The sequence below is a fragment of the Dipteris shenzhenensis genome, chromosome 24 (genome assembly GCF_047967505.1).
Source record: "Dipteris shenzhenensis isolate YYH24624 ecotype China chromosome 24, Dip_SZ_1.0, whole genome shotgun sequence".
Taxonomy (NCBI): domain Eukaryota; kingdom Viridiplantae; phylum Streptophyta; class Polypodiopsida; order Gleicheniales; family Dipteridaceae; genus Dipteris; species Dipteris shenzhenensis.
In genome coordinates this window covers 10964059-10989140 of record NC_141619.1, presented here as the reverse complement: position 1 = coordinate 10989140, position 25082 = coordinate 10964059, and the positions used below count along the sequence as shown (strand labels likewise).

Below are 25082 nucleotides of genomic sequence, written 5' to 3'. Positions count from 1 at the left end.
CAAAAAATGGGAGGTAAGTTGACATATACATTGATGGTTACCCCTGAGTCGTTCCTGAAGTTTTTCAATTACCGTTGATAAGGGAGGAGGTAACATATCAAAAGGATATTGATCAAGAGATGCAGCAAGAGTTCGGTCCACCTGAGATGGCCAAAAAGTATTTTTTTGTCAGTAATGTGCAAGACAACGAGAGAAGGCAGCAGTTAATCTGGTATTTAGAGAGAATGCAATTATTGGTCAAAACCAATACAATGAGCCATGACTCATATGCCTTGCTCAGAGTAGTCGAAAAGGGGACCAGAATCAGTTGGGTTGATATCTTGCATTCAAGGGTCATGAGCGAAATTATGAAAAAGGACTTAACGTCAACAAATGCACACTCGAAGATTTTGCCAATCATCACCGCTCTATTCGCAGCACAAAGTTCGACGAAGAAGCCTCATGTGATTATCCAATATAGGGAGCAAAGGACAAAAATGTGGCACAGCCAAGATACAAAGCAAGAGAGCAGGCATAGCCTGGATCCGGTAAAAGATGACTTGGTACAAGATTTGGAGGCAGCAAACTATTCACATGAAGAGAGCATGCAAGCCGTGTATGGAACATCACTAGTAGAATCGTTACAGGATACTCCCATTGCCAAAGAAGCAGAGCTCCCAAGCAAATCAGAGAAGCTAGCAACAAGGAAGATTAAGCTAAATCCAAAGGCAAACACAGTAGCAAAACAGACATGGTAGCCGGAAGATGACCTCCCAAGAATCCTACTCAATACTCCTCCACATAGCCTGGTAGGTGGTTTCTCACCACTATGGAAACTTACTGCTCCTTCGGATACCCCGATCTCAGATACATTGGCAAAGAGGACACATGAGGAGGTGTCAACAATGGAGGTAGACAATGCCTTAATCACAATGAAAGACTACTGTGACCAATAAAGAAAAATTTAGAACTGGGAATGCAAAAGCAAGTACAAGAGTTACAGAAAGAAAAAGTACAAGAGTTTCCTTCTCAAACAGACAGAACTTGAGAAAGAGCTGGCTAATGCACATGCAGAGGTTGCAGAGATGGCTAAAGAATACCATAGCTCCAAGGAACAACAAAACAGATACATAGGAAAATTGACAGGGCAGGTCAAAGTACAACCAAAATGCATGCCTACTATCAAAACATGGTTGCAAGAAATGAAGGATGAGTTTTTAATTCAACTTGACAACATGGGAGCTGATCAAAGAGAATTATAAACTGTGAATATACTTTTAAAAGACTATATTTGTGCACTTGAAAATGTTGTACAACTCAAGGAAATGGCAGAAGAAGTAGGCGGTGTGCTTATGACAATAGCAGATATTACTGAAATGAAGAATCAGCTCAGTAGAACTTCACAGGAAGCATGGGCCAATCTTAAAAGCAAGCTTTTTGCAATTGCTACACGCCCATATGAAGCACTTGCATCAGCTGCTTACACATATGAGGCTATGACACACGAGATAAAGGGTCTCAGGGCAAGAGTGAAGGTGGGAACTAAAAGACAAATGCCATTTGAGAAGAATTTTTCCATACTAGAAGAAGAACCTACTGACATCTCAGAAACTCCTACAATGCATGCAGAAGAGGTTAATCAGTATGCCCAAGTAGAAACAAAGATGCCTGAATTATTTGCAAATGCTGATGCTATGAGTAGCCCAACTCAATCATGGTGTGCTAGTCCACCTAAGACAACAGATGCAGAGAAGCATGATAAAAAGGAAGACTAATAGCCCACAACTGACACTATTGTCAGTCAAAGTATAGAAATTGACCTAGCAGTGACACACAATTTCAAGCTTGATCTGAAGGATTATTTCCAGTAAAGGGTTCAAGTCTCTAACTTTTAAAGAAAAAGTCTCTCCACCGGAAGTGCCACGTGTTGAAGACTCAGTCTCCACGAACATGGCCAATAACCCAGGGTCAGCATAGGTCAAGATAAGTCAGTCCCATGGCACAAGGCAATTACTAAGTATGTAGTGGTGGATACCACTTTCTGTAACTGATAAGAGTGGGCTAATGCAATAGTATGATGTTTTGTAATAAGGGTTGTTACTAAAAGATATAACTGACTGTAGACTTATAACAGTTGGAATGGATATGGACAGCTATAAAAGTCCTGTAACAACCCATTTTGAGGTTGAGTTGTTGTTTATCTCTGCTGAAGCATAATACAATATATCCATTTTGCAAATTCACGAGTTCTCTACTATTATTTCATTGTTTAGTTCAGTTTACAAGCAAATCCGACTCCTATCAATGTCTTGTCCAACTCCTTGCACCTGTTGCATTTGAGTTGACATGTGAGTGTTTTCATTTATTGAATGCACTCTGAACAAAAATAAAGGCAAACTAGCAATTATTAATGGGTTTACATAGTCACACGCCATAAAATCAAACACCATTGCATTTCATCAATTCAACATACAAGCAAAAAACCAAATACTAGCCTGACCTAACCTAACTTGTGATGCCTAAGCTAAGCTAACCTACCCTAACATTAACTAACATAACCTAATGAAAACCAAACTTACCTGATGTGGTGTTAACTAACCTTACTAACATAATGTTACCCATGTTCAAGGGGGAGGGGAAGGACGAGAGGTCCGAAGAAGGGGAGAGGGGCTGATACTAAAAGGGAAAGCGAGGGCAAGTTGAGGGGGAGGGAGAGATGGGAGGCAAGAGGGGAGACGAGGGCAAGTTGAGGGGAAGGCAAGGTCAAGTTGGGGGGGGGGAGGGGAGGCAAGAGGGGGAGACAAGGGAGGCTAAGGGGGAGGGAGAGATGGGAGGTAGTAGGGGAGGAGAGTGAATGCTGAGGGAGAGGCAAGGGCACGCTAAACGAGAGGGAGAGATGGGAGGGGAGGCAAGGGTGGGAGAAATGGGAGGCCATAGGGGAGACGAGGGCAAGGTAATGGAGAGGGAGAGATGGAAGGCCAAAGGGAAGGTGAGGGCAAGCTAAGGCAGAGGGAGAGATGGGAGGTAGAAAGACAACGGGAGTGTAGGCAGGAGGGAGGAATAACTTTAGGTTAAATCTTCATTTGGTTGGGGGGGCGGGCTCTTATAACTTAGGTTAATTTTTCATGGGGGGCACAAACTAATACTAATTAGAATTCTGATTTTAGTTTTGAATGGGGCACACATTGGCTTTTTGATTCATGAAATGCAAATATATCAAGTTAGAAATGTTGCACTTTATGCTTTCAATGTCTCTCAAAAGTCTTGAAAGGGTAGCTATCCTGTCGAGTCTTGAAAGGAAAGGTGTTTAGCCATAGATATTGAGGCTACCTTTCCAAAGCCTTTTGTTTAATATGTATATTCATTTCTATGGACCTTATCTTCCATGCATTTCTTCGACAAGCTACCATATTAGATAGATCATATTAAGGTCTGGCATTGAAGTACATGGACTTTCTACCCCATTTGAAATGGTTAATTTAGAATGACACAAATAGTGTGTCTTATAGTATAGATAAGAAGCAAGATTATGAAGCTCTTGTTACTCACAAACCATACTAGGGTAGCAATATTTCTAACTCTTGTTATTAAAAAACCATTGTCATAAATGAGGGGTGCCCTTAAACATAATACTAGGCAAAGTATGTTTACAATCTAAAGTGAGGACTTAGGGCATCCATTTAGGCTTGGCCTTGACTTGGCAAGGAAATGGTGATACGTTTGGTTAAGGAAATGGAGGTATTATACATTTGTAAACTTCGTTTTTCCCTCTTTGCTTATTCTTTTCGTAACAAAGTAGAAACAAAAAAGGTATATTAATAATATAAGTATTATATTTTTCTTAAGTTAATGTATTTTATATTTTAAATCAATTTAGGGATACACCCACCTACTAGTGTCCATCTTAGAATTAGTAGCCCTCAGTGTCATTTCGCTTGACTATGCATATTGTTACAAAATAGCTATTGTCAATTATAATGGAATCTATCTCACAAAGTTTTAACATACTTCGTAGATAGATGAAATGATAAACTAGAAATACTTATACGGTATTGTATTGTGGACATAACAATGTCATTTGGTGAACACGTACTTTAGGTATCTATAAAGAGCGAATACATCTACTTGTTGCATCCTTACTATCATGGGTAACATTATTTCAAATTTGTAAAAGGATTTCCATTATCAAGGTTCAATACACTTTATTAAGTGACTGTAGTAGAAACAAAAAGTCAATAGAATCTAATTAGCATAGTCGGTAGGGCCTTTGTTTTTACTTTAAAAGTGAAAGATATTTCCAATAGTAGTAATGAACACTTCTTTGGAATCCCAAGTCTCTTAATAAATCTAATATTTAGTTGTTTTTTGGGTTTGATTCCTCCTAATCTTAGAAATTGTTGTCTGTTCATTTTTGCATTTTGCTATACTTCGGCATGTTGTGGGATTTTATAAGCATGGTGCAACTACATGCATTTACAAGTAGGCACATCCACAAGTTTATATTCCTTCTATCCAAATTGTTTAGCTTTGACAAAAACACCAAAATGGAAATAATGCTTTAAAATAATAATATGTTCTTTCTTCTTATGGAATGTTTGTGCTTAATGGGGGAGAAGGCTATTAGAGTACAGGTTTAACAATGAGAGTTTTTTATTGTTTTACTCAATATTTAAGTCATTTGATTTGAAATTTGGGAGCATATATGTCAATTGTACTTTTTATATATATTCTCTTGCACCATGATTTTTTTGGGCACTCTAAATGTCAAATAGCTATTGATAGAGTTCCAAATGATAGGAAGAAGAATGGAAATAATTTATTTCAAGTCTAGGAATATACACAAGGTCCTTAAGCTATCTAAATTATAAAGGTATCTTGAACCTTTGTAAATAACATACGAAAGAGAGAGAGAGAGAGAGAGAGAGAGAGAGAGAGAGAGAGAGAGAGAGAGAATATTATTTATACATAAATACTAAATAATGGCTACTGCCTACATTAGATAATGGCACTAAAGTATTAAAACAAAACTCTTCAAATTCAGATGAAAATATGCATCTCTATCCATAAAGACAATACATAAACTATTACCTACACTTACAAGAAAACATAAATGCTTATATACTCTTGAGACAAAGACTCGTAAAGTCAACATAAAGGATTCAAAATTTGTTTTCTCCTTTTTTGAAAAGACAAATGTGCTTAAAGTTAGGTTCTTGAAAGTGTAGTAAGATACTTTTACAAATCAATATGTCTACATGCCACGCACACGCTTATGTTTTGTTATTAAAGGGTATCACTACATTGATATGCATTGGAAAATGGAAAACTTCACACACACAAATAAGAATAACTCTTAGAAATACACAGAGCCTTCTTTAATGCTTTTGAACTTGCAAGCCTAGCTCATGTGGTGTGAAATTTGACAAGCGCCAAATGCTTTTTTAGCTATTTCTTCCTTCCCATAGCAAATAGGAAAATTAAGTGTAAGAAAATAGCGATTCTACATTTTGGTGTCTAGAAAAATATTAGTAAAAAGTATAAAAACTTTTTCCTTTCTCAAATGAAGTAGTCATTGCAATCCTTATGTATACGTTTAAGGGCCCTATTAGTCTATCAACTTTACAACTAAACATTGGTTGCCTAAATGTTGATTTTTAAGACAATTCTTCTATACCTTATTATATCTCTAGATAATCACAGAGATCGGTTTTGGTCAAAGGTTGATATTGATTATTTCCATTTTATTGTTGTTTTGTAGTGACATTTCAAGTAATAATTGAGAAATATAGCATTTAATATGTGCAAGAATCATTCCATCTACATTGTCACATGCTAAAGCTTTTGTGATGACAAGACATAACACTTTCCAAGGAGTTATTTATGTTGACGATGTTTGAAAGTCATATATTTATGTAAAAGAAATCCATTTTTTGTATTTTTATTGCACACGTATCTATACCAAGATTTAAGAATTGAAGGTTCAAAGGCATGCTATTTTGTACAAGTTTTGCATGGCTCATTGGGAAAACCAACCTACAATATGTGGAGCTATCCACCAAAAAGAAGCATGCTTAATTTTCAAAAAGAAACATTTTCATAGTGGGAATTTTCTTTTCAGAACCAAATCCATAGTTTGTTCTTTACTCCATTAAAAACATTTAGAGGAAGAGGTAAGGTGTGCTTTTTGTAGATATAACCTTAACAAAAGAATAAGGTATTCTTGGTTAAAGGATCTAGCACATATACAACTTTGGACGTTCTCTCAAAAATGTAAAATAAAAACACGATGTATCATGCATCTTCTGTAACAGGTTTTTCCATCTTTAAAATATAACAAACTTTATAGTATTTTAGTATAGATAGCCTCTACTTGAGATAATAATTATACTAAAAAAGGACAATTAAACAAATCTATCTTGAATACTTTTCCATTAATTTTCGCAATGCATTAGACCATGAGATGACTGAAATAAGTATAAATAAATTCGATCATTGTTATTAGATTAGCTGACACAAAGCTAATAAGGATGAAGTGTTGGTGGGAACAACATAATGTTTTAAGCCTTTAAAACATGTTAATTTTTTGTCATTGTGTGTCATGACATATTCCTTTTCATAGAAGCTTATGACAAAACAAAGGGATGATATAATTTTGACTGATCACAGCTTTGAGAGAAAATATTATACCACACTACCTTTGACAAAATCACATAGACTTTGAGAAACAGAATCACATCTTTGAGAAAAAATATTATGTTGCAATGCCTTTGACAAAATTTGGAAAATCTTGAGATGCAAAGAAACCAAGTGCACATTTGAAATTGAATCTTTAACTATGTATGTAGCTATTCATTTATAATCTTTCAATAGGCACATATAACTAAATTTCAAAAGGTACCAAACAAAAGGTGGGTTATGACTCTTCACATTGGCTAATCAACAAATTTGAGAACTATGACTCATGATTAATTTAGTACACATTAATGTAAGGCATCCTATTTCAAGTTGACATTTGACACAAGATCCCTTTCATGATCCCCTTTTAGTATAGTAGTTTACATCCTATTCTTGAATATAATTTCAAATTACACAACAATACTTACATTAAAACCACAAAGCCTTTTGCTTCCTAGGATGAATACTTTATGAGATCCAAACAAAGAGCATGAATGAATAAATATGCTTTCTACCAAATACATTGAAGAAGAGTAACCTTTGTTAATGTTCATATACTATGCCATAATTTGTATTTAGGACACTAGCTTCTATGAACTCTTAGTAGTGCCATTCCATTCCTACATATTAAAAATAACATAATAATAAAGAATATAGTGGGGAAGTTTGAGCCTTAATATCACCAATGAAAAGACTATTTGGGATATGTATGATGCGCATGTAGGGACAAAAATGATGAGCACAATGAGTTGGCACACTTTGTACGTAATGGATGCATATTAACAAATGGAAATTGACACCTTGACAACAAGTCTTGAACCATAAGAAGAAATGTGGAGGGTTGTAGAATGATTATCTTTTTAAATGTCAATTTACAAATCCATTTGTAGCCATGCTTGGTTGCGAGAATGAAGCTATTCTTAAAGATGAACACTTACTTAAACCTTGCTGAGTCAAATAGAATACAATCCTTTTGTTTCGTAGCACTTTATGCCATCTCCTCCTCCTTGTTTACATTGTACATTGCTAAGGATTAAAATAGTTGGTTTTATGGAATTCGTAGCCTTGGATTGTGTGGGAGAGATGGGCCAAAAAGAAAAAGAATGGCTTTTAAGCTCAAGAACTCCACATGCATATCCAATAGTATATACATGTATTAGATCGGTGAGGTGCAGCTGTACATAGCATGCAATAAATAGCACATGGTAAATCATCTTGGCCAAGATGTAAAGTTATGTTTAATCTAATACATGAGATGATAACGTGGGAAGCTCCAGTGCTCTTCTTTCCATCTTTATGCCTTTTAGAATTGTGTAAATATTTTTGATGCATCATAGTTTATGACATCAATACATCTAAAATAATGTGCAAAAGTAGACTATCAAGATTGACTTTATAACATATATACACATATTGGCATGAATGCTTGCGATTATGTAAGTATGAGTGTGTATGCATGATAGGTGCATCACACACACACACTCCTCCCCTTGGGGACCCCTATGATACTAGGGTGTGCAAGGACCACCAGGCTCACTAGTGGGCTACTAGGAGTCAAAATGTGATGTAATGGGCAATTGACACCACACAAGCTCATAATGAATAAGTATATTGTATTGAACTAGGTAGAGATCTTATGGAAGATATGGAGGCAGATATTCTGAGCAAAGATGGTGGAAAGGACAAAGGTATGCACTAAATGGGAGGAAAAAGGGACACCTGTCCGCCTTGAGGGCCTCCATCTCCTTCCTTCTTGCCTCTCATGCCCTCTATAACCCGTAAACTTACCTCCATCAGCTGCTATACAGCCCGACCACCATGAGCACGAGCCTTTGCTATTATGGCGGGTAGTTTGAGGACACTTATCTCTGCTTAACTAGGCCAGACAGCTGAGTGCAAGGACTCATGCAGAACAACCTTCCGACCTCTGCTCACCCTGATGCATTCCCTTCTCACTTCCTAGCTTGGATACTACACCCCCAAGTGCACTAGCCCAGTTTATCTCTCCGTGTGAGCACGTAGTGGGACGAATGTAGGGACTCGTCGACTAGACTACAACAGCAAAGATGCGGAGAAGATCAAGGAGACTCCATCAATCTTCCTCTCGTTCAAATGGACCCCAACCAGGTATTCAAGCTTTGTATCCAAATCATGGACTTCATTTGGCTCTATTATTACCGACTAGCTTGAGAGATTGAAGCAACTCGCTGGCTAATGAAACTACGAAGCAAGACTCCAAGGTTCTTGGCCATCAGAGGATCCAAGGTTATTTGCCCAAGAAATACGAGGAGATAGTCAGTTGGGTCGGGCGATATACAACGCATCCATGAGCTAAACTCCATTATATATCATATCTATGGCTCTCAATACTATGTCCATAGATCTATTAAACTGTAAGTTGTTGTTGTTTGCTAATTGCTCCATAAAGATATATGTCCACAGACTGTAACCTCTGTGAACTCGGCTTGTATAGACTCTGTGAAGGCACACGAAAATTTTGATCGATACTAGTATTTCTTACAATCATTGAGAGAGTTCGGTTCATTTTAAGTGGGATTGCTGATGAGGCTCCTCCTAAGCACTGGTATGGCCATGCAGTTTGGGCTGGTTGAAGCCAGCACTCTATAGCTACAGTAACCCTTCCGAAAGGACGCTGCTCTGGAACAACAGTAGGGCAGAGAGGGCTTTTGTCCTTATCTTTTGTGCATGTCTGCATTTTTACATCCATGGTTTAAAGTACTAGGATTATTTTCGTTCTGCTGCTTATATTACATTTTACGTTTAGCCTCTTTGCAAAGCTAGTGACCCTAGGCGGTAGCTTTGCCATGGCAACTGCTAGTTGAGCAGCTCATAATTGATCCAAGTGGATTAGCTTTAAACGGCCACACGACCATGATTGGCTCTCCTACGGCTCAAGCTTTCTATGTCTCTCCTATGGCTTAGAGCTCTCTACTTAAGCTCTTACATCAATAGAATCTCAACCTTCTGTTAGGTCCATGCTCAGAACTCTTTCTACATGAAGCCGTGTCCGCGACTTTTTGTTAGATTCATGCTAAACTGGAATTATCACGTTGCGCACCAGGTGTTAGTTGCTTCATGGTTTTGGACCATCATGGCTGTTACCTCATCCCGGTGTTAGTTGCTTCATTGTTTTAGACCAGCACGTTGTTACCTTTTCTCTACAACTCATTTTAAACAAGTTGCGATAGCTTGTCCATTTCCTTACTTCCGTGTGCTACATTGCATCTGGATTGTCGCTACAAAAGGGAAGACTATTGAAGGGTACAACTTTTTATACAAATGTCTGATTGATTTGCTTCCAAAAGGGAAATTTTAGCTTGTCTAAAGATCTGCGACATCTCAGTTCAAGTCAGCATGCGATTCCTTATGTATCGGAAGATAGGCAGCTTGCAATATGGCTGTCCACAAGTTTTCGTCACTGCTTGAGAAGGGAGTCCTTTGTAAAACTGACTACCACTTGCTTATTTTTGGGTCTTTCTATGCTCTTCCTAATACTTTGGGTTTTGATCGTCTTGGCACAAGGATATTTAAAGGTAGAATTGGAATAGTGCAAGTATATGTGGCTAAAATAGTGCAAGTATATCCAACACACACACACACACATGCGCGCGCATGCACATGCATGAAGGTTTTCTTCTTTGCATTTTTTGGATTTGTTTAGAGTTGATGAAGTAAACTATACATCAAACAATCAAACCCTTAATTTTTAACCTTGCAATTAAGATGTGCCTAAATACGCCCATCTCAAGATGAATCTAATTTTAGCAGATTGACATGAAAGTTTTTGTGGATCATGCCATAAGTGCCTTAATATCCCTAGCACTTGCAAAATGATCATATGGTCACTTCCTAAATCGTTATTTTTACTTAGGACCATGCTTTATAACTATATAGATTGATAAATAAATGAAGAAAGCATGCAACACAATTACATCCACACCTGATGGATAAGGTAACCTTTTCTTCAACGTCTAAGTAATAAAATGATATTGATAAGACACTACAGAATGTAGTCATAAGGAATGTATGAAGAAATGTTACACATGGATGCCATGTATTATTTTTCCATAGTTAAAAGTTGTCCATAAAAGGGAAGAGGATTTAGAGGAAGGGAAAAGGGTGAGAGGGGGATGGGGAAATGACTACAAAATGTAGTCATAAGGAATGCATGAAGAAATGTTACACATGGATGCCATGTACTATTTTTCCATAGTCAAAAGTTGTCCATAAAAGGGAAGAGGATTTAGAGGAAAGGGAAAAGGGTGAGAGGGGGATGGGGAAATGGAGTGTTAGACGAGGACGGGAGGGGCAAAAGAATTTCACTGGAGGAGAGAGAGAGAGAGAGAGAGAGAGAGAGAGAGAGAGAGACAGGGGGGGTAGAAGGGAGTTGGAGAGAGATTGGGAGAGGGCAGGCACATCAAAAGAGGGAGGGAGAGGGGAAAACGATTGAAGGGTGGTGATAACTCCTATAAATGTGAGTTAGTTTGCTGACAAATGGGCAAGAGGGGTTGATAATGGGTAAGAGGGAATAAAGGAGGCATTCAAGACATTGAGGAGGTTGCTCATTATGGGCAAGAGGGGGGCACTCATGACGTTCAAGCTTGAAAAAAACTAGTCCTTCATTCTCTAGAATATGCTTTCTAATGCTAGAAATTATAATATGCAAACAAAACTCATTGATGTTAACACAATATCAATCTTTATATAGAGCTGAAATATAGAGATTTGTGGAGGATATTAGATTTGATGTTTTGATCTTTTTTTTCCCCCCTAACAAAAAGGTTATATATATTGCAAAGTGGTTGGACAGGCCAAATGGGACCATATACAAAACTTGGCCGACTACGTGGGATACACCCGCGTACACTAATAGAGAGGCACAAAAGTTCAAAGGAAAGATATTCTTTTCAATTGATGCGACACATGCTTGGGACACATCAAAAGTCAAATCTTTGCAATTCTTAGGATACACCGATTTTGCCCTTCCTTCTATCTTGAACACTTTGTTGAATTTTGCTATTCCAATAGCTAGGATATCTTCCTTTTTATCCTTAAAATCTAAGTATGTAGGTGCCAACAAATGACAAAGACCCAACCCTAAAAAAACTAGGATCTCCCTTCGAAAGCATCACTTGTCTTTTCTCCTATGTATTCTTTAGGCTTTCATACCATTCTTACATATGGGATTTTCTTTTGCCAAATGGCATACATTCATTGAAATAGACTCGCCAACCAAAACCAAAGACAAAAATCTAGAAGCAACAACACACTTACTCCCCTCAACTACTCCATCTCTTTATAAAATTTCCCCCCCAAGGAGCCTCTAGGTTCTTGACAATTGATATAGTTGGAATACTTTATGTGAAGAAGTTTTGTTGTGAACCTTGTGAATGGATTGCAGCTTCATGCCCTTCAATACGTTGCCTTCCCTTTCACTTAAGTCCTCCTTTTATATCCTTTTGTTGTTGAAATAACAACCGCGTATGTAATGATTAAAAAAAGCGAATAGGTGACCATGAAAAGAAAATATTTTAAAGCATATAAAACCTCAAGTCATTTCATGTGTTCTATATGGGTCATGTTCCTTTTTCTTTATTTCACTCAATGCATCCTTATATGATGTCTTCTTTAAATACAGAGTCTTTTGTGAAATACATAGAATGCTTTTGGACTAGTAGGCTCAACTCAATGATGAGCTAGTAGTATAGATGTCTAGATATGCCTTAAGCTAAACTTCAATATTAACTTGGATTGGAGTGGAAGGTGAATTTCAACCCACATTACATTTGTGGTGCATGCATCAGTCTCATGGAGAGTACATGGAGTCATGTGAGATGGGGTTGGATCTCAAACTTGATGGGGTGGTTGAGGCTATCGATGGTACAGTTATTACTTATCCCATGACAGGCATGATGGGATTGCCAATTTTGCTGTCCCTTGAACCAAGCACCTCACTTAATGCCATGCCACATTGTTGAGGTAGTAGGGAATATGTCATTCATCCAAGGGGATCTCAAACATGACAAGCATGATGGGATTGCCAATTTTGCTGTCCCTAGAACCAAGCACCTCACTTAATGCAATGCCACATTGTTGAGGTAGTAGGGAATATGTCATGCATCCAAGGGGAGCATTGCCCCCCATTGAAAATAGCCTTGTCAACTTGATGGTGACTTGTGGGACTTTTTGCTTTGCTATTGGAGATCTCATTGAGAGTTTTGCACCTTGATAAGGTGAGAATGGTTTGTGTGGACTGTTGGTAGTAATGTTTTAGCCATACATACTTAGCATTGTAGCTTTATAATTATGACCTTGTATGTACATGCTCGAACTCCACCTAATCTGCGGGTAGCCAAAAAATTTGTGGTAGAGAGGCACACCCATTAGAAACCAAGCGTCTTTTACTTAATCTTGCTTTGCAAAATGGTCTCCTTGCTTGTAGCGCTTTATCTGTGGGTACTTTTATCTCCTTGCCCACGCAGACGCAAGACACGGGTGGACGTGGACTCCAAGATGGCACTACTAACTTGTAGTCTCCAAGTGAGGGAATGTTAATGAAGGTAGTTTGTATTAATTAATTAATTTCTAATTTAATATAAGATAAGAAATGTGCTATTTTTAATTTAAAAATGTCAAAGTGGAAGCCTTGACGTGACACGTGTCAGAAGCTCCTGCATACGAGAGGCCATGCGGCTGACATGCGAAACCGATGCATGGCCATGGACCCATGTGGCATGATGCATGGCCCAGCGTGGACGGCCAAGGCATGGAAATGATGAGGGAGGCGCTTATGTAAAAGTGGGGACCACAAAAGGACCAATCGCCGAGCTGGGAAACATCCAACGGACTGCACGCGCCAAGCTGGCAAAATCTAGACACGTGGACGGGCAGGCTTGAGGCCCGCTACGTGTGCGTGGGGGCCACGGGGGAGAAAAAAACAGTTCGTGCTTTTGGCAGAGTGGTGGAGTTTTGCGTCATTATTATTATTATTATTAAATGGGATATTGTTTTATTGCGGCTTTTTTTAAAAGGTTGGAGCTGTCGCATCGGACGGAGTTCAAATGACAAGTGCATTAATGTGAGGCGGACCCTTAGCCCCGGTGTAAATGGACACCAAATTTAAGGGGCTGCGGATATTTGGAGGCCGTTATACCTTTTGATTTTTTCCATCCCTTTTTTGCCACGAGCTTTTCTTTGCGTGTGGGCCCTGGGGGCCGCCCCGCCACGCTGGCCGTTGATCGCCCGAGCCTGCGCCGGCTCGGCGCCGCGTGTCGGCAAGCCGGATAAGATCCCGGCAAACGGACGGCTGGGATGAGCCGACCGGGCGCTAGGCCATGCGGACCGTGCGATGGTCGCTCCGATCCGACGGTGGCAAGCGCGGGAGCTCGGTTCGACGCGCGCGAAAGGCGTTGCGCGGTGGCGGGGGTGGGCCCAGGGGTCCAACACGTCAGCATGGACCGCCACGTCATTCCAGTCGGCTGACGTGTGAGGTTGAAGCGAAGGCACGTGGAAGGGCAAGGAGCAAGGTGGGCGATCGGACGGCGGAGAGAGGTCCACACAAGTTGGGAGGACGGATGCAGGCCGTCGATTCAATCTGCAGGCTCGGGGACTGACATCATGGCGTAATGAGGGGGGAAAGTCTAAGGTTTTTCTTTTTTCTCGATTTTAAAAAGAAAAGAAAAAGAAAAAGAAAAGCAAACCTCAAAAAAAAGAATTCAAAGGGAATTCTTTTTTTCTCTAAAGGAAGGGCTCATTTACACAGGGACTGATTCATCGTCGTCTTCATCATCTTCTTCTTCATCACTAACATTACTATCTTTTTGGTTCTGTTTACTCTGGTTTTTTTCTGAAAGCTTCGAGCTTGGCTATGGCGGCCAAACCTTCAAGCTTCCCTGGCTATGGCTTCCTTCCTTCAACCTTCCTTGGCTATGGCTTCCTCCTCTCCTCCATAGCCTCCCTTTCTATTGCTTCTCCTTCCCTCCCCCTCCCTTGAATCTTCCCTCGCCTGAAATCCTCTCCATGGATCGTAGCCGTGACGGCCGCCGCTCCAGCCTCTCCTCCACCCCCCGCCGCCCTCGCTCCTCTGGCCTCAAAGATTCCTCAGGTTCTTCTTCCCCTTGCCCTTTCAGATCTCTTCCGCATTGTAGTCCAGTTTTCCCTTGCCTTTGCTGGATCTTTTCCGCTCGTTTGCGCTCCCATTGCTTCGCAAATCGATCGCGTTGCACCGTTTTTCCCGGTTCTGGGACAGCCGGAACGCTCATCTGCGCATCCGGAGGTCCTACGGGGACCCGAAAACGAACTTTCTCTGATTGCTCGATCGATGCTCCTAGGCAGCAGGCTTCGCTCTCATTACGCTTTCTTTGTGCCTTCGGATGAACTCACTGTCCTCCTTTTGTCTCAGCATCGTAGGGAGAGGCTACTCCCCCCCTCATTCCGATCGGCTATTCTAATTTGCTGTTTCTTGCATTTTGCGTCTTTGCTTTAGTGTTTCTAACGTGACGATGATTGGCTGCAGTTGTGGACGACGATGACATTATGGAGGACGTCCACAATTCAAGGTTGCGGGAAAGGTCCAAGAAAGAGCTCAGTGGCATGTCATTGCTACAGGGTGTCTTCTCCAGTAGCTCGATGTCTGGATCTCGAAACAAAAGAAGGCGTCGGTTAACGCACGAGGTTCAACCTCAATCTCGTGCGATGCCGCGAGAGGAGATGGATGAAACAACCGAAGACACCGGAATGGGTGTGTCGGAAGACGACGACGATTTGCCCCCTCCTACAATCCCTCGGAGAAACGGAAAACTGAGGTTATTACATGGGAAGGTTTGCAGCCGAACTTGCAGCTCGGATTTGACTTCTCCTCCAGGTTCAAAAATCGAATGACAGTGCTGTATCTTCGTTGTGGATTGCAGATACTGGACGAGAGCAATGCAGTGGCTATCTCAGCCGTGCCTCGAAAGGCTCGAACAGGTAGCTCTTGTTATCCAGGCTTCACAACGGATTTGAAGAGATAGCAAGCAGACTGAATGCTTCTTGGGCGTCGTTCGAAACTCATCATCTTCGTGGCTTCAATATGCAGCTGTCACAAAGAGACCGCATGAATTTCCGCCTGCGCTGGTCAGGGACAGTGCAAGGCACCAATCTCCTGTTGCAGGTGCTGCGCCATCAAACGCGAGAATTTCAACTCCTTCACCCCCTAGTTCTTCATCGAAACCTACGAAACGAACGGTTAGCTCATGGCTTATGACTTCTTTAGAGCTTCTCCGCTTACGGCTTCTGTTTGATCTTCCTTTCGCAACCAGAAGAAAGCTGAAGAGTAACTTGCTCTTGCTGTTTTTCGCGCTTGGACGAAGCAGAAACCCAATGGGACGAAGCTGCGAGCTTCAAAGCTGGCCAAGGTAAAGAAAACAAGAATGAATACGAAGTGAAGCGCGGGTTTCCAGCAAAGATCAATGAAGAGGTGTTGAGGTTTGACATTGATCTTTGCATGCCAGGTTTCCACAACAAGCGCGATTTCAGAGCAAGAGGTAGAGGTTGCAGAAGCTTTGTTCGATCTTGCAAGAATGGTGACGAATCAGGCGAGCCCATCTTTGTCCGAAGGCAAACTTGAAGTAAAACCAGAAAGAACGCATCCCTTGCAATCTTCGCCGCCAGCTTCCGAGACTTCTCCAGCATTCTCTCCCATGCTAGCTCAAGCTGGCACTCCAATCTCTAGCACTCCAATCTCTACCCCTCCAGTTTCCTCACCTGCTCCTGTTTCTACTGGAGTCTCTGCTCCACCGGGTTCGTCCAATCCAGTGGCGATGGTTGTCCCAGCTTCAGCGGAAGGTAAGGATTCTATAATTGAATCTTTCTGGTCAGTTGAAAGGCAACCGTTCACGTATTCTATTCTTTGCCATTTTGATCAGCTCCAAAAAGGAAGCGTCCTCGAGTCAGAGAGAAGGCTGAAGATGGGAGCACGACACAATGCCAACCGAGGACCATCTCTGGTGGCGGTTCAATTTTGGAGCTTAAAGTCGACATCGATCATAGTGTACAGTCTGCTGGATCGAATAGGGCTCAGGTTAAAGTTGAGGTGAACCAAACAGGATCAAGTACGTCGCTAGGGAATGCGTCTCTTCATAGTCCAGCGTCACTGCCCACTTCACCTCCACCATTATCTGTTCAATTCTTGCCCCCTTCAGAAATCGATCCCCTGGCCAGAGGGGACAAAAGGTGTTCTGCCGATCCTAGTGTTACGAATTCCCTTTGTGAGGATCCTACATCTGCTTCGTCAGGGGAAAGCAAAACGGTTCTTGCCAATGCTTCGTCACCTGCTGATATTAAGCCCATGCAGCAAGAAAGTGCGGATGAAGGCAAGCTGCTGGATGCGCGCAACGCTTTGACAAAGCTTGAGAGAGGGAAAAGGTACGTCCCTGTCTCGAACCTCTCTATAACTTGATATAGCAAGAAGGGCTGTCTTCATGAAGTTTTTTTTGTTATTGACAGTTCGCCAAGAACTGCTGCAATGCGCGCCACTCATCATAGCAAGTATGAGATCGATCTTATGGTATGCTATTCCTTTAATTCTTTAGTGCTCCAGCGATGCTTAGACCCTCGGTAATATTTGCACTCTTAGAAACTTCTTGACAGGATTCTTACTTCTGCTTTTGACAACAGGCACCTCCCAAAGCATCAGCGAGCGGTACGAGTGATAAAACTGGTAACAGCTTAGAATCGGTTGCTTTGGAGCTCAACGAAAAGACACAGGTAGGCATCTCTACAGTGTCTCTTTCTTTCCTTGGTCACAAGCAATGGACACTGCATGCTGTCGCCACCATGTTAAAAACACCTGGCATACTACTCTTTGACCATGCAGCAAGCCGGTGCTGATAGGATTATGAGTGCAGCGAATTCCAAAAGACCACATGGTTTCCTTGCGCTGTGTATGATGTACTTTGTGCGGCTTATCTCACACAGTGCTGACTTTAAAATGCAACTCGGCATACTTGCTTGCTAATAGTTGGCCCAAGGTTGGTACTCATATGTCATTGGAGTGACAAATTTGTGTACTTTGTACATACAGGAGAATCCAAACGATGGATCAATCAAAGGTGACTGGCTTGCTAAGGAGGCGGTCAAGGATGAGAGGGATGATGTGGAGAGCCATATGAGTTACTGTAGTATTAGAATGGTGGGAAAAGGTTTGGAGAGTAGTATGGAAGATCTGAAGACTGTGGACCATGCAAGGAATCATCAAGTTGTTAAGCAAGGAGACACGAAAGAGACAGAGAGGGAGAAAGGAAAAATGGGAGGTTCTAAGCAGGCTCCTTCGCCAACCATAAAGGGAGTGAAGTCCGAGTTAAATCTGCAGCAGAGAACAGACAGATCTGGTGAGTAATGCTGGTATACAGTCTGGCGTTTCTCAAATAGGATGTGTTATTGCCACTATTTCTTATAAGCTAGCAGAAAAAGTAGAATGTCTCGCCTCATTTTTGTCCTTTAAGTTGTGTTTGCAGTCTTACCCTTTCCAATGATTTGCCCCCCTGCAAATGGTGCAACAAGTGGCATGGCTAGCCCATCTTTGCCTATCTCAATGGGAATGGCAGGCTGGCCTGGGAGTCTTCCTCAGATGGGGTAAGTTTCAGCAGCTAAGTGCTAAGCATGAACCATGGAAACACCTTCAATTCACAAATTTTGATTATCTAGGATGTCTTTGGGCATGTTCCTGGATTCATCTAGATTTATTTCCAAGGATTCCTGAGTCAAGGGCACGTGTATGTTGTTTTGCAAACAGATATTATTCTCCTGCAGTGGCTGCCGCAGCTGCTGCAGCAGTTGCTGCTGCCTGGCCTGCTTCTGCAGCAATCAGTGGAGCTGCTTCTGTGGACAAAAATAGTCCTTTAGTTCTGCAGGTAGGCTCTCACTCCAACAAACTCTGTGAAATGGTTGTCCGGACAACTGCCATTTATACAATGGGATTCTGCGAATATAAGAATCTACATTTTATACAAATAGTGCTTATTTCTGACATACAGGATGCAATTGTAGGTTCCTCCGTTTGCCTTCCCTGGTGCCCGACTACCATGCAAGCGCTGTGCAACTCATGTATATGTTGCACATTTCATTGATGTGCAGCATCAAATGCGCCGGCATCCTCACTGGGCTGCCGCTTTTGGGAATCCTGGAGCAAGTCCATATCCTATGAAGTCATACAATCAGAACATGCCTCTTCCTCCTGATGCTGTATTTGGAAATGGTGCATGCAGTTTAACTGGTACCGGAGCTGGGAATAGGGGTTCAAGTTTGGTGTCAGGCTCTCATAATGAAAGGGACATCAGCATGAGTAATATGCAGAGTTCAAAAGAGAAAGGAGCATCGTACATGGATAGGAACAAAGCCATGCCACCCCTAGCCCAGCAAGCTTTGCCATTCCAGGTTGTTCTAATTGGAAAACTTTATATTCTGGGTAGTTAGCTTCACGTTTAAGGCGATCCTTCTGAAAAAATATGGTCTCAATTCTGGCATGCTGGAATGTTCAGATTTTGGGTCTCACATCACCTTTGCTGTGCTTGCTATATGTGTTGTCTTTGTTTTCTTCTATTTTCTGTTGTGTAATTCTTGAAAATAGAAATTATATTTTCCTTCTATTTTGGAAAGTTTTTTGCCTTGGATTTTCTTTAGTGAACATACTGTTGAGAAAATTAAATTTAGTGAATGAAATTTGTTGTAACAGGCTGCACAAGGAGCAGCATTTGGATACCCTGTCACACAACCCACTGCATCTTCAATGTGCAGTGGTTCACCCATCATGGCTCCTGGAAATGCCGAGGGAGGAGAGAGTAATACGTCTGTGAGCTGCACTTCAGGTGCAGGGACTGCAGCAGCGGTTGTGTCATGCTCTGGAGCTGCAGACGGGTCAGCAAGTAGTTCCTCCGATGTTAATGTTGTAAGTCCAGCTGCTGCCCAATTGCAAGCTATGATCCAGCAGGCTTTCCCTTTCTCTTTTCCGCCTGGACTTTTTGGACCTACCTTCAATGCGTCCACAGGTTGCATCACACAGCAGCAGGTTGATTTTTAATCCTTTCCTGTGCCACTTGTCTTTGTAGCTTCTTTGTGAACTGTTCTCCAACCAAATTGCTGAATTTTATAATAAAGTCTGTATCATCTGCTACATTCTCCTCATGCTATAGTCTATATGTTGTAATTGTATTTTGCAGGCTACACAATTCTTTGGCAACCCCTTCTATAACACGCACTCAGTACATCCCCCTATGCAGTCACAGCAGGGTCCATCTGCAGCATGTAGTACAACTTCCGGCATGAGTTCTTTGCAGAAAAAGCAATTGAACTTGCAACAAGGTGCCTGTCTGATCCAATCTGGATCTCTTCAGCAGCAGCAGCACCACACCCCCTCTGCTTCACCATCTCAATCTCAACAACGTGCTGCATCACATGGCAGCAGGGAAGGGAATATGGGAGGCGAAATTTTCTCTCCAGCAGAGGGTAAAATCCCACTGTTTCCCAAACACATGTTCAATCAGGTACTTTCCAACATGCCAGTTCCAACTATGAGCTCTTCCTCTGTGGCAGGCATGCCAGCCTTGCCTGCTCATGATTTTTCTCTAGTGGATGTCTTCAGTGGGAAGCAAGCTGGTAACGGTAAGCCGCTAAATCAGCACCAGCAACCATCTGCACAAGTGCAAGCCCAGCAGCAGGGAATGGTGTCTACACAGATTCAGCAACATCTGATATCACAGCATCATGACCCAAATTCCACCCTGCAAACTAGCTTGAAGGGCAAAGATCCTCAAATGTCTCAACATTTCTCCAGCATGCCCATGGGAGTGGTGAATAGAACCTCATTAGGTCCAGGTCCATTGGGTTTGGCACCTGTTGCAGCTGTTATGGCACCAGAAGGTCATGCTGTCTTGCAGAGCATGGCTGAGAATGGCCGAGGTCATGTACATGCTCGTCAGGAACATCCTCATCAGCAGCATCGGAATAGACTTATGGCGAAGGCTGGTTCATCTATGATGGAAGAGACTCGCTCAAATATTGAAGAGAGCAGCTACTCTAGCAGCGGCCATGGCCTTGATGGCCTTGATAACAAGAGGATGCTGGCTAAGCGAGCACTTGCTACAGGTGGCACTTCAAGAATGGAGCTTCAGGCCTCCCCTAATGTGCAAGGTTCCTCACCAGACAACAATGGTGGTGGACAGGTGCCAGTTCGTATGTCTGGCAATACAGGTGCATCACTCAACATTATGTCTTCACCTGCTGGATTTATGAGCTCTCGACAGATTGGGGCTCTTCCTGTTGGATGTCTTCCTGCCGCCACACCATCACCAAGCCAAAGCCTCAAGCCAGCTACTGGACGAGTGAAAGGGGTGGCTAATGTGACAGGTGGAGCAGGTGATTCTACATCTAGCCCTTTCTCAGATCGATCACTTGGAGGTCCTTTGAACAAGATTCCTGCATTAGGTGTGCCTTTTCACGGACAAAGCATAAGTGGTAATAGCGAGAATCTGCGGCAAGGACAAGCAGTTGGTCAGCATTCATCTCAAGTAAAGCCTGTGCCAAGGATGCAAGTTGGAACATCACTTTCTACAGCACCTAATACCATGGCTATTGGTATGTTTGCTAGTGCTCCTATCACTAAACATCAGGGGCAACCTGCAAGAGGTCAGCAGCCTGCTTTGAATGCAATGTTAGGCCCAATGCTTTCGTCCACCATGTCTACATCCTCTATAGGTGGTGCTCTTCCTTTACCACCTTTGCCTCCAGTTTCAAAGTCAAGCACTGGCACAGTTTTAAAGAATGTTCCCCCAGCAAAAAATCATGTGCACCATTCTCAGAAACAAACTGGAGCTGCTTCAGCCAAGAGATCTGGTCCTGTTACTCAATCTTCCACATCAATTTTGGGTCCTAGCCCAATTCCTACAAAAGGGGGACAGTCTCAGTCACACCAGCAACAACATCAACAGGGACAACAAAATTTTCAGCAGCAACAGCACTATCGTCTTCAGCATCATCATCAGCAGCAGCAGCAACAGTTTGCCCAATCTATGCAGCAACAAGTCCACCTAGCCAGTGGGCAGCAAACAATGACACTACAATTTCATCAACCCTTAACAAATCAAGTAGCTCCTCATGGAGCAAGTAAACAGTCTGTACAGCCACAGCTTCAAATGAAGCAGCAGCATTTTTTACAGCAGCAGCAGCAGCAGCAGCAGTCCTTGCAACAGGCACAGTCTCACTCACTGGCTGACCAACAACCGATGACTTACCTCACACAGCAGCAGTCTGGACAGCCTGTGCAACAGCAATCAACTTTGAGTGTCACTCAGCCTTCGCAGCAGCATCCTTATCCCCAGCAGCAGTCTGGTAACCATCTGTCAGTGCAGTCTACGCAGTCCCCTCAAAAGCCTTCAGTGCTTCCTTTGGAGTAGCTTCAAGTCGTGCATTTCCTAATGCTTCTCCAATTTTAACTGTGTTGACAGGCACTGATGGAAAAACAGTGAGTTCCGATGGATCTGGTTCAAGGTCTGTCCCTAATGTGAAGCCATCTGGAAATCCTGGAGGTCCCCCTCCCCCTGTATCCAACATACAAAGAAATAATAACTCAAGCCCTAAGTTTTTTCATCCGCAGATGGCAGCTGGCACTACTTACTCTAGTCTGCAGCCAGTATGTGCTACAGGCACAAATGCCAGCTCTTTATCTTATTTGCATTCTGCTTCTCTCTCCAGCTCAGCAGGAAAACTTGTTAATGAGAATGTCTTGACAGGTAATAACTGTTTTCATTTATGTCACACTTCTTATCTAAAGCTTCTTTGATTGGACTGCTGGTCTTGAAGATGAGGCTTTTGAGCTTAAGTTGTCATGTCTGTTGCAGGTGCGGCATTTAGTCAATTGCCACCCCACACATCTTCTGTAATGGGTGTAAACTACCCAGCATCATCTCTCCGCCCACAAAGCAGTGGTCCAATGATGAACACAGGAGTTCAACAAAGTGGGACTGGTACTTTTGGGGGAGATGGTGCCACTCCTCGAAGTGGGAGTGGTATGACTGGCTTCACATCTCAAGCCATGCTATCAAGTAGTGACTCTAACAGTATGGTTGCTTATGCCACTAATGCCTCACAGCATATTTCCGACACACAGATTGTATTAACGACAGGATCTGCAGAAATGCACCAAGGAAAAATACCAAATCCACATCCACCTGTCACTGCAGCAAAGCTGGTGGAAAGCAATTCACCCAGTGGTTCAGCTGTATCAAGGGGCACCCCTGCATCCGTGCAAACATCAGAATCGAAGGGACCCTCGTAGATCTATCTACCTATACCTGCTGATGCCTGTCACAGGAGACTGATTTCAGCATTCAACATTTGCAAGGAGGACAATATTGTTCGTGTGCCAAAGCTCTCAAGTGGCATTTGTTGCATTCTTCCTTTTGGAAAAGAGCAAGTAAACTGTAAGATCAGTCGGCTTTATGCAGCTATCAGGAACCTTGAGGGAATGATCTCTCCTCATAGCACATTTGGAGCTGGTGTTTTTCTTCTTATGGCCATTATTTGTGAATGCTGGAGTTCTCAGGCAAAGTCTGTTCAGTTGCTGTGAGAGGTGGAGTGAATGATGAATCTGTTGACAAATATCCTACACAATGGAACATGAGTGCACAAGAGGAAGATTCATTAAAGTCACTTCAAGGGAAAAGATAATGACCTGGGTAAGCAAGCAAGTCTTCGTAGTAGCGTTCACAATATGGAACTTTGCTTTATGTCTATTAACTTTCGTTCCACTCTTTTTTTCTGCAGGGACTTTTTTACTCAGGTTATTTTACCATTATACTGCTCTTGAACATTGAGCATTTGTAAAGGTGTAAAGTTATGCCCTACAGGATGTGGAAGGGCTCTTATTTGCTATTTTGTAAGCGCTGAATAATGACTTCAGTGGACGAGCCACTTCAGTTGTGAACAAATTTCAATTTTGATCATATTCACATTGCATCAGAGTGCCATGCCCCAACAGCAGTAGGGGTTCCTGTGTATAATTCAGTGTTATCCATATATCTTTATCTTGTTATTTGAGAGAGTTTGCAAACACAGCGAAGCAGCCATGAATGCTCTTCGGGTATAGTCAAAATCCTATCAAACTAATTAGTGCATCAGTTTTGGTGGTTTGTGACACTCTTTATGGATATCTGTTCGTTCAAGTCGTCTCAAAAGCTTTTACCTCATATGTTATGCAGGTGTGATAGACGTAACCAACCGGCTAAAGTCAAATTTGGCCTTTGGTCTTGACCTGTGACTCTTGACAGCTGAAAAAGGACTTCGGAATTTGGGAATATCAATTTCTTGGCAAAGGCTCTTTGTTTGTTTTTCATGGAAGAGTTCATTCTGGTGGAGGGATGCAAATATGCTCAGAAATGGGAGCCTCAGTGTGCAAGCAGTATAGGACTGAGGATGGGTTGTTCCTAGGGAAGATTGATGTGTGAAGGGGTAGGACAGGACTGCATAATGGGAGGGAATATAATATGGAAATTGCCCATCCTTAATGTTTCTTGGGAAGGGGGAGGAGTATGGTTTACGCTAGATGCTCTTATGATTTTAGAGCCAATTTGATTGTCTTTACTTGTCCTGCAAGGAGTTGTTAAGGTGTCTTTCATTGTTGAGTTCTAGCCTTTCTTGTGGACTGCCTTTAACTAAAGAGTTGAAAATATACCAATTTTCCAACGAGCATCTTTGCGCTTCTGTTTTCATGGGCTCAGCACTAGTGTCTTAGGTAGAGAGATGCCAAATTCACCTGTTGTTGCTTGTTTTGTTGTTACGTCTATCATAGACCCCTTAGCTCTCTTGCTTTGTTTCGTCCTCCCTCTGTCTCTCTATACATATTTACCCCTCCCCCCTTTTCGCCTATTATTATATAATTGTACAACGGGTCACTTTAGAGCCCTATATACTGCCCCCCCTTCGCTTTTCTTACCTTCGGCATGCTCTACTATTTCCCAAGCACGACTCATAGCTTAGCTTGAAAAAGGCGCATTAGATGTTCCCTCTAGCTTAGATGTTCCACTCCCATTCGAAGAGAGGAATAACATTCTTCTGTTTTGAGAGAATAAAACAGGCTATCAATAAACTCCTCAGTGACACGAACACCAAGGAAAATAGAACTTCCCAATGAAGGGTACAATATAAAAATATAAGGATATCCCTTTGGCTGGCCGCTCTATGGGGGATTACCTTGTACAAAGGGTTGGACAATTAGCCACTTCAGTGATTATAAAACCACATTATACCGCCATTAAGGAACGGGATAGGCTCCCATGAATTGATAAAAGCCTCCTTCTATGCCTAGTGCAATTTGAGACTACTTAGACTCTATCCCATCTGCCTCTTAGAGTATGAACCATGTTTACGGAGTGAGT

General features: G+C 42.0%; 1 protein-coding gene across 1 annotated transcript; it reads left to right on the top strand.

The window, feature by feature from the left end:
• The first annotated feature begins 1304 nt into the window (after positions 1-1304).
• Positions 1305-23649, top strand: LOC147886210 (uncharacterized). The gene is made up of 20 exons (XM_087395065.1): positions 1305-1677; positions 8280-8342; positions 14805-15080; positions 15191-15495; positions 15585-15642; positions 15752-15900; positions 16029-16070; positions 16167-16500; positions 16581-17079; positions 17161-17221; positions 17332-17421; positions 17738-18044; positions 18171-18288; positions 18449-18566; positions 18703-19089; positions 19388-19720; positions 19872-22038; positions 22155-22439; positions 22548-23384; positions 23473-23649. Exons 1-19 carry the CDS (start codon positions 1305-1307, stop codon positions 22982-22984), a joined length of 6402 nt encoding a protein of 2133 aa, XP_087251191.1. The 3' UTR covers positions 22985-23384; positions 23473-23649.
• The last annotated feature ends 1433 nt before the right edge of the window (positions 23650-25082 follow it).

What these genes read in the sequence shown, in the direction of transcription:
- LOC147886210 (XM_087395065.1), top strand. Translation starts at nt 1,305, where the DNA reads ATGGCAGAAGAAGTAGGCGGTGTGCTTATGACAATAGCAGATATTACT. An exon ending in CCTCCTTTTGTCTCAGCATC is followed by an intron (nt 15,081 to 15,190) that starts GTAGGGAGAGGC and finishes GATTGGCTGCAG; the next exon opens with TTGTGGACGACGATGACATT. An exon ending in TAATGAGAATGTCTTGACAG is followed by an intron (nt 22,440 to 22,547) that starts GTAATAACTGTT and finishes TGTCTGTTGCAG; the next exon opens with GTGCGGCATTTAGTCAATTG.